This window comes from Xyrauchen texanus, chromosome 33 (genome assembly GCF_025860055.1).
Source record: "Xyrauchen texanus isolate HMW12.3.18 chromosome 33, RBS_HiC_50CHRs, whole genome shotgun sequence".
Lineage (NCBI taxonomy): Eukaryota > Metazoa > Chordata > Actinopteri > Cypriniformes > Catostomidae > Xyrauchen > Xyrauchen texanus.
In genome coordinates, this window is record NC_068308.1 from 3,878,417 (window position 1) to 3,887,158 (window position 8,742).

General features: G+C 39.3%; 1 protein-coding gene across 2 annotated transcripts; it reads right to left on the reverse strand.

Annotated features, from left to right (window-relative positions):
• Nucleotides 1–362: 362 nt before the first annotated feature.
• Nucleotides 363–3,538, reverse strand: neurod2 (neuronal differentiation 2). 2 transcript variants are annotated; one of them, XM_052102400.1, is made up of 2 exons: nt 3,471–3,538; nt 363–1,839 (listed from the first exon to the last, which is right to left on the reverse strand). In XM_052102400.1, the coding sequence occupies exons 1-2, from the start codon at nt 3,521–3,523 to the stop codon at nt 741–743; spliced, it is 1,152 nt and encodes a 383-aa protein (XP_051958360.1). In that variant the 5' UTR covers nt 3,524–3,538; the 3' UTR covers nt 363–740. The 2 variants fall into 2 exon arrangements, with proteins under 2 accessions (XP_051958360.1, XP_051958359.1); XM_052102399.1 differs by having other exon boundaries at nt 3,296–3,486.
• Nucleotides 3,539–8,742: the final 5,204 nt, after the last annotated feature.

The window sequence follows — 8,742 nt, forward strand, 5'->3', positions numbered from 1 at the left end:
CCAGTGACATTAGAAATGTTTGATATTGACTTTATATTAGGTTGGGAAAAATGGCAAGAAACGTGTAATGACCCAAGATTCATTGTTTTGAATATATTCTGTATGAAACATAAAACCTGTCAAATGAACTAGATAGATAGATAGATAGATAGATAGATAGATAGACAGACAGACAGACAGACAGATAGATAGATAGATAGATTTTTTATAAATAAACATTTTCTTTTTATTGTCTTGTTATTGGTTTAAAATGTAACTAGCTATTTTAGAACTGTTGTTCTGTCATGTTTTGGGAGTTTTCTTGAGTTGGCTGAACAATTCCCGTCTCACCAATTCCTAATAGGAAATCATAAATCAGATGGTTCTGGAACAATAGGCTTCTTTATTGATTTGATCAGGAAACAGTCTTCATTAAGCAATTTGGTTCTTTTTTCTTGTGTTACATAAGTGTCTCATTATGGTTCAAACATTTGATTCAGAAATAGCACTCCCACTTGTATAATGTTTTGATGAAGCAGTTTGATTCATGTTCCGACAACTTGTTAATATACTCATTTTCCATGAAGGTCCATAATTGAACAAAATGATTGTTCCATAAATTAAAAGAAATCTCCATGAGTCCACAAACACCCGGATTCCAAAGAAAGTCAAATCAGTTATGACAGGTTTTCATTAATGTGCTGAATGCTGATATGTCTTTCCCTTTTTTCCCTGTTTTGTCTTTTCCAACATGGGATCACCTAATTGTGGAAAAAGGCGTTCAGTTCCTCGTACGCAGGCGCCCGATCGTGGTGCCCGTGTGCATCAGGAAACGGTGGAACGTTCTCTGAGTGCGCGCTGCCGCTGCGCGCTCCCGACGGGCCATAGGCAAGGCCATGTCCAGTGGAGGGACGTGGGCCGTGTAGACTGGTGTAATGCATAGAATAATGATAACCTCTTTCCGTGTCTGGTGAAACGGGTTCCTGCTGCCGCAAAGAAAAGTTGCCATTTATACACACCGGAGGGCTGTGGTGGCCCTCATAATCTGGACTGTTGTATTCTGGGGACGCGCCCCCGGTGTACACAGTCTCATAGGCCGAGCAGAAAGAGTGGTTTCGGGGGTTATGTGTATTGGATCCGGATTGACATTGTGCGCTTGACAGACGGGAGCACTGATATGGATACGCGTGCATGGAGAACGAGGGGTTGGGCACGTGAAAGCGCGCTCCCTCTTGACATTGTTCCGTTAGAAAGTTCCGTGAGTTAAGTTGGAGGCAGCCAGCCACCAGATTGGTGGTGGGTTGGGAAAGGCCTTTGCACAGTGTCTGTACATAAGAAACCACGTCCGGTCTCTTCCCGTTCCGCAGGATTTCTGATAGCGCCCAAATGTAGTTTTTCGCCAGCCTTAGTGTTTCAATTTTGGAGAGTTTTTGAGTTTTTGAATAGCACGGCACAACTTTGCGTAGATTGTCCAGTGCTGAATTCAGATCGTGCATGCGCGTGCGCTCTCTGGCGTTCGCCTTTTGACGCCGTACTTTCGAGCGCTCTATCCTAGCCGGTGTCATCTTGCGTTTTTTTGGCCCGCGTTTCTTAGGCCTGTCTCCCTCATCCCCACAGTCATCTTCTTCATCAACATCCTCATCGTCATCCTCCTCCCCTGCGATCTCCGACTGATCCCGGCTGCTCCCGCCTTTCACGTCGTCCTCATCCAAGTCCTCGTCGCCTAGGCGACAGTGCTCCTGGTCTTCGTCCTTGGTTTTGGAGTCCTCACTCCCGCTGTCATCCACCCAGCCCGCGAACTTCTGCATGTCTGGAAGCAGTGAAGGTTCGTTGAATAATCTCGTCAACATGGCGGCGGCACTGAAACCCAGACAATTAGTAAACAAATTGATGAAATAATAATGAAGCCGTGCAGTCAGAATTGTGAACTGAACATCTGTGGTTTGAAATATGAATAACCACCAAAGTGCCACTGCAATGTGAAATTGAATGCGCTCTGTCAGCGTATAGACCAAAACACGGGTTGTTTTCGCATATAGATTCACATAGATGGAGAAACATTGACATCGTAAAATATAAAGCCTACTTCATATACTATATAGGCCTGTGTATATATATATATATATATATATATATATATATATAAATCATCAAAAACATAGTGCTACGTCTGTGACAGAAATCTTCTAAAATTGTGTTGGCATGATTTGTATTCGTGGAAACCGACAGACGGTCTCACTCCCCAATTCCCCATCTCCATCACCATAGTTCTGTTTGGCCCCTCGCATGCGGGCCCTGTCTCAGAGTCTCAGGGGGCGTTTTGAGCGGCGGGAGCTTTTCTCTGTTCATTCTGGCGGCATTCCAGCACATCAAAAACACACTGAACTCAGACAAACGCTCCTTTCGATAGACTAGCCTACCTCTATAAAACCGAGAAATACATTCAACTAAAACGAAAGAAACGGTATATCGTTACAGTCTAATATTGATGCATGAAAATAATGGTCAATTACTCCTCTCCTCTCCTCTCCTGATGAAGACGGGGTCCCTAAAATGTAGCCCATACCTTACAATAACGTCAATCTCTGTCCCCTCTATTCCACTGCCATCTTGGATAAATCCAGTTATTCGTCACCAACTTTTTGTGATATTTCCCTAATTTGAACGAACTCATGCACATGACACCTTGATGCAAAGGAAAACATTTAAATGCCAATTTTACGGTTTAAAAGAAGACAATAAAGCTGAAAAATCAAGTGGCTTTGTTATGAAACGCTTTCTGATAAATGCGCAATATTTTATTATTCAACATTTTGCATCGCCGGGCTAGAACAATACTATGTTGGCTTTTGTAATGTGAAATTATTGGTAGCTAATAATGCCTATTGATTACTAAAATACTGACGTTAAAATGACTCACTGAAAAGAAAGATCGTCAGTTATTCTCGAAAAACTGCTCAAATTAAATCGCTTCACGCCGCCCGTTCAGATCTATTTTTTCCGTCAAAATATGTCCAAATAAACTGAATTAGTGTAAACTGAGCAGCCGTTATTGATTTGACATTTAATTCTGAGCGAAACGAATCGGATTTTTGGATTAGACTATGTGATGTTACATCGATTGCTTTGGTTAAAATGTAAGCTGTGATAATGTACATATTAAAGAGATGAGCAAATGAAAACAGATTGTTAAAATGTAAGTAATCAAGGTGTTATTCAAACAGAAGAACTGAAAGCTGTTGAGAAATGTTTTCTTTAAATAATGATGAGAAATTGTTACGATTATCCTATATATTCTGTCGTGTTGGAAACTCACCTCGTTGATGGTGCTCTTCTGCTAATTGCGAGTGCGTCTACATCATCTTGCCCTTCCAGCTCCTTACAAACGCTCAGGCTGATGGAGAGGCGCGGTTGTCTGTGTGATCCGGTACGTGTTATCCCTTCCCCGGACTGCAGGGAGGCGGTGTGGCATCGCTAGCAGGCAGGGTTACATACCTGCTCTGATGCCAGGCCATATGGTGGGCACGTCACTGGCAGGAGTCATCACATGAGAGCGGGTGATTGACACGCGCCCGCATTCGTAGAGATTGCTTTCCCGAGGGAAGAGGAGCCCGCCATCTGTCGCTGCCGCTGCACACGCACCTCTCTACAGTGTAACACGCTTGCATGTAAACTACACACAAGTGCACACAAATACTCCACACATGGGGTGAGGGAATGTGCTGAATGAACCAAAAACGAATATGATTTTTTTTAATACTACCGTTTTATTTGTGATTTCAACTAATAATGCACATCAGTGTGTGTGTGTGTGTGTGTGTGTGTGTGTGTGTGGGCGGGCGGGCGTTTGTGGTTTACCAGGACAAATATTTAGGTTACAAACTGGTAATTACAATGGTATTATGCTGTAAATGTGGTTTATTAGGTAATTTCTGGTGTCTCCAATATACAAATCGCTGAAAAAACATACTAAACAATGTTTTTTTTTTGTTTGTTTTTTAATGTAAAAATGCAGAAAGTTTTTGTGAGGGTTAGAGGATATAATCTATACTTCATACAGTATACATGATAGCTGCACCAACATGGCACACTGTTGGAATTGCACGTATTTTCTCCAATACAAGTAGGCTTTCTCGTTATTTCCCTAAATGTTGTATTAAAATATAAATAGTTAATGTAGGAGGAAAATACTGGGGAAAAAAATCTTCCTATAAAATGTTGTTTAGGCTTTTGTGCTGTTGGATCACTGTTAAGCATCGTGGATTACGTCTCATTTGATACAAATATTTCAGTTTGTGAATCTCCTGTAATGTCCCTTACAAAAAAATGCATTCACAAACCCAACCTAAAATGTCATTATTGTGGTCTGCCTTGTACAATTTTGACTTTGGATGTGTTTTTTGGTTTCAAATGGCCTGAAAGAAATATGGTTCTATTAGGACACCTGGTGGCAATGTTCTGGAATTGCATGGAGGATAAACGTTCATCCAGGGGCTGAGTTTACCTTTCAAATTAACTCAACATTTAAGATGATTTTTACTGAAGTTGCTGTTTTTTTTTTTTTACAATAAAAAGACTGTTTCCCAAACCAGCACGTAACCAGTACTTAAGTGCTTCTATACGGGAACTCTCTTATGTCCAGGAGTTTGACTTCTCAACATGAAAATAATGCAGAATGCCTACTGAAAATATTACTGAATTTATTTCAAGAAATAAAGATGGCTTTGGTAAAGACAAGGACAGATGCACACAGATCATAATTAAAATGACAAGTATCAGTATTGAACTAATCTCAGACCTGTTTAAATATGAATAGAATATCTGGTTAGAGTTCTAGACACAGTGCATTTGTAGACTTACTGCCTTTATGCAACATGAAGTTTGTGACTGCCACACTCTCACTCTAATCTACTTTATTAACCGTATTTAATGATTTATTTAGGCATATTTATTTATTTATTTATAAGTTTTAGACTGCAGGGTCACATTACATGACATAAGACATTATATGTCTTCTGTTTAATAAGAACATATCATTTTTCCATCGATATTGTTGTCATGCCAATCAAAGAAGGCTAATATACAGTAATTGTATACTGTATTATGTGTCGTGTAAATTTAGACCACAGTAGACTATTACATCTTATACAAAAATTGCCTGTGATTTTTATCAATGCATTTTAATCCTCTGAAATAGTAAACAATGGCTTTCCAATGATCAAAATGCATTAATACAATTGATTAAATGTCTGTTTGTCTCCAATAAACTGATGCAGGAAAGATACATTTAAGTTGCACTTAACCCTCCTGTGATATTCAAAAATGGCACCTTTCTTTGGTATTTGTGGTCATTTTTGACCGGAAGATGTGCAACCATTTTTTATGGCAAGTAAGAACAATACATTTATGCATTTCCCTTGGGATGTTATGTTATTTGGATCTAATTTACATTTAAATGTACATTTAATTTCTACATTGTACCATTAATTTGCACATATAATAACATTTTTGAAAAAAAATAATTTTTTGAACCTACAGTTCTATAAGTTGAAATAAAATATGAGAATATGATATAAACTGGAGGCAGATCTGGTGAACAAAATATAAATAACATGGCTTGAAAACCATGTCATGCTAATAACAGCCAGTTGATGCCACCTACTGTACAGTGTGATGGCTTGTTATAACCTAATTTAATATGTTATCATAAGATATCCAGTTTAATATATATTTAGACATAATCAAACTATTATTTGTAAAAGTTTAGCATTTTAAATTGAGTGTCAGTTTTTGCAGTTGATGTCATTATGCTTGTCATCAAACCTGACCATGGTGTTACAGAGGTGACACAGAATAAGCATTTTCTACCAATAATTTATTTCAAACATAAAAATGTAATAACTCAAAGTAAATGCATAATAATGTCAAGATAATGAACATCAAGGAACAGAAATGAACTGAAAAATTCTGAAAATTAAATTAGAATATAAAACAGACGAATCAAAGGAAACATTTTGCAATTTCACACTTTCTATAGTAAAAATGTATTTTGCAAACGTGTGTGTGAGTGTGTGTGTGTGTGTGTGTGTGTGTGTGTGTGTGTGTGTGTGTGTGTGTGTGTGTGTGTGTGTGTGGGGGTGGGTTTGGGTGGATAGCAAGGACTTTTTTTAGGTTACAAACTGGTAATTACAAGGGTATTATGCTGTAAATGTGGTTTATGAGGACATTTCTAGTGTCCCCATAATTCAAATCGCTGAAAAAACATACAAACATTTTTTTTTTTAAAATGTAAAAATGCAGAACGTTTTTTGTGAGGGTTAGGGGATAGAACCTATAGTTTATACAGTATAAACACCATTATGTCTATGGAGAGTCCTCATAAGTATAGCCGCACCAACGTGTGTGTGTGTGTGTGTGTGTGTGTGTGTGTGTGTGTGTGTGTGTGTGTGTGTGTGTGTGTCAGATTGCTGTCATCAGCTGGAAAGCAACAGATGACTTGTAATGCCAACAATGACCAAAAGATGGCTGTAGACCTCCACTTATTGATGCCCTGGTTCTGCATGTGTGTGTGTTTTGCAACGTGAGTGTGTTGTTGGCTCAACCCTTCATTTCTAAATGTGTGTGTTTAGCATAGTGGCTGATTTATGGGTTTAACTTGACAAATGTAAAAAAAAAGCGCTGTGTCAAAGTCTCACCAGTTCATTGTTTTGTGTGTGTAAGTGTGTGTGTGTGTGTGTGAGTGGGTGTGTATGTTCTTTTTTTTAGAGTCGCACCCTGTCATTTCTGTCTGTTTTCTTCTGCAGTGCGGCTGATTTATTGATTGTTTTTGACAGATAAAAAAAACAATTGCTCTGTTTTTGTTTTTTGGCATACATTTTCAATGATCTGTCAATTTTGACCAAGAATAAATGGGGTCGCCATCTTTTTTACTAACACTTAGACTTATCGAATCAAGCCCAATTGCTTTTGTATGTTTGTATGTTCAGATGACAACCATCAGAATGAGGAAAAATGTGAGCTCAGTGATTTGGACCGTGGCATGATTGTTGGTGCCAGACGGGCTGTTTTGAGTATTTTTGTAACTTCTGATCTCTTAGGATTTTCATGCACAACAGTCTCTAGAGAAAAAACATCCAGTGAGTGGCAGTTCTGCAGATGGAAATGCTTTGCTGACCAGAGAGGTCAACAGAGAATGGCCAGACTTGTTCAAGCTTACATCAAGGATACGATAACTTGAGGTGGATGGGCTACAACAGCAGAAGACCATGTCAGGTTCCACTTCTGTCAGCAAAGAAAAGAAAGCTGAGGCTGCAGTTGTCAGATTTGTGGAGGATATAGCAGGACTCAAACGCAGAGTCACGATAAGGGCTTTTATTAATACAAAAAATATATATATAACCAAAAACAAAAACTGCCCCGAAGGTGAAAAACACAGTCCAGGGCGACAAACCAGATGACGGGCTGTGCTGGAGCAGGGCTGAAATAAGACAAACAAAACACAAATGAGTTAAATAGGGAAGAAAACAAGGAGATAACAAGGAGGGCAAGTGGAAACAATCAACTTATAATCAGACAGATAACAAGGCAAATGAGAGGGTGTGGTTATCACTGAAGACAGATACGAATGCACAAGGGAATGAGACAACACAAACCCAAGTGCATTCACACAGCACAAGACAAAACTCAAGTGACTGGATTCAGCCACAGAGTAATAAATCAAATTAAATGAAGTGGCTGAATCCCGACACATAAAACAGACATAAACACGTACATGTCAGGGCTCTGCCACAAAGGGGAAAAAACCCAAAACTAAGAGCAGAACCCTGACAGCAGTGGGCACAGGCTCAGCAAAACCGGACAGTTGAAGACTGGAAAAACATAGCCTGGTCTAATGAATCTCGATTTCTGCTGAGGCACACAGATGGTAGGGTCTGAATTTGGAATCAACAGCATAAATTCATGGAATACAATACAATAGAATCCAATAGTACACCTCTGGGATGACAAATCTGCAGAAATTGCATAGTGCAATCATGTCAGAATAGACCTCAAAGGAATTTTTCCCACATCTCGTGGAATTCATGCCATGAAAAATGTAAGCTGTTTTGAGAGCAAAGGCCCCACCCAGTATTAGTATAGTGTTCCTAATAAAGTGCTCAATGAGTTAACATTAATTTACATGTTAATAGATGAAATACTGTGAATAAATGTGTTAATCAAATGCCTACAATTAAATTAAACCTTAGGATGGGAGTCAAGATGTGGCAAAAGAATATGGCGCCACGAAACCACCTGTGGACCAATGAGAGGTCCCTTCCAACGAAAAAGTGGATCTGGGGCATTGCTACCTGCCCCATAAGAGGTGTCAAAGTTGTCTAAGCAGCTTCAACTTTTCTTCAACATGATAGTTCGAGAGCAGCCCTTCCATAAACTGGAGTCTTGTCCGATGTTCACTACACCCCTGTTGGAGATTAACATAAAACTGTAGAAAGTATGCATATCCACAACACAAAGTGGTGCTCAACTAAAACATTCAAAATGAGGAAAAGGCTACATTCAGTTGTATTTCATATTCATGCTTCATAAACATTACTAAGAGAATGTGACCGGGAAGAGGGTTGGGCCGGGTCGTGATTAAACACACCCGGTCCCTTATCAGGCCAATTAAGCCTCCGAGAGGGATAAAGGCCGACTGTGGATGGTGGTGCAACAAGAGAGAGATCGTTTACGGTCAGCTTCTTCATTAAACTATTATTTATATTG

Bases quoted from the DNA above. Each gene is read 5' to 3' on its own strand.
- neurod2 (XM_052102400.1), bottom strand. From the start codon at position 3,523: ATGACTCCTGCCAGTGACGTGCCCACCATATGGCCTGGCATCAGAGCA. The intron at 1,840-3,470 runs GTAACCCTGCCT...TCTGGGTTTCAG, and splicing joins CCTGGCATCAGAGCAGGTAT to TGCCGCCGCCATGTTGACGA.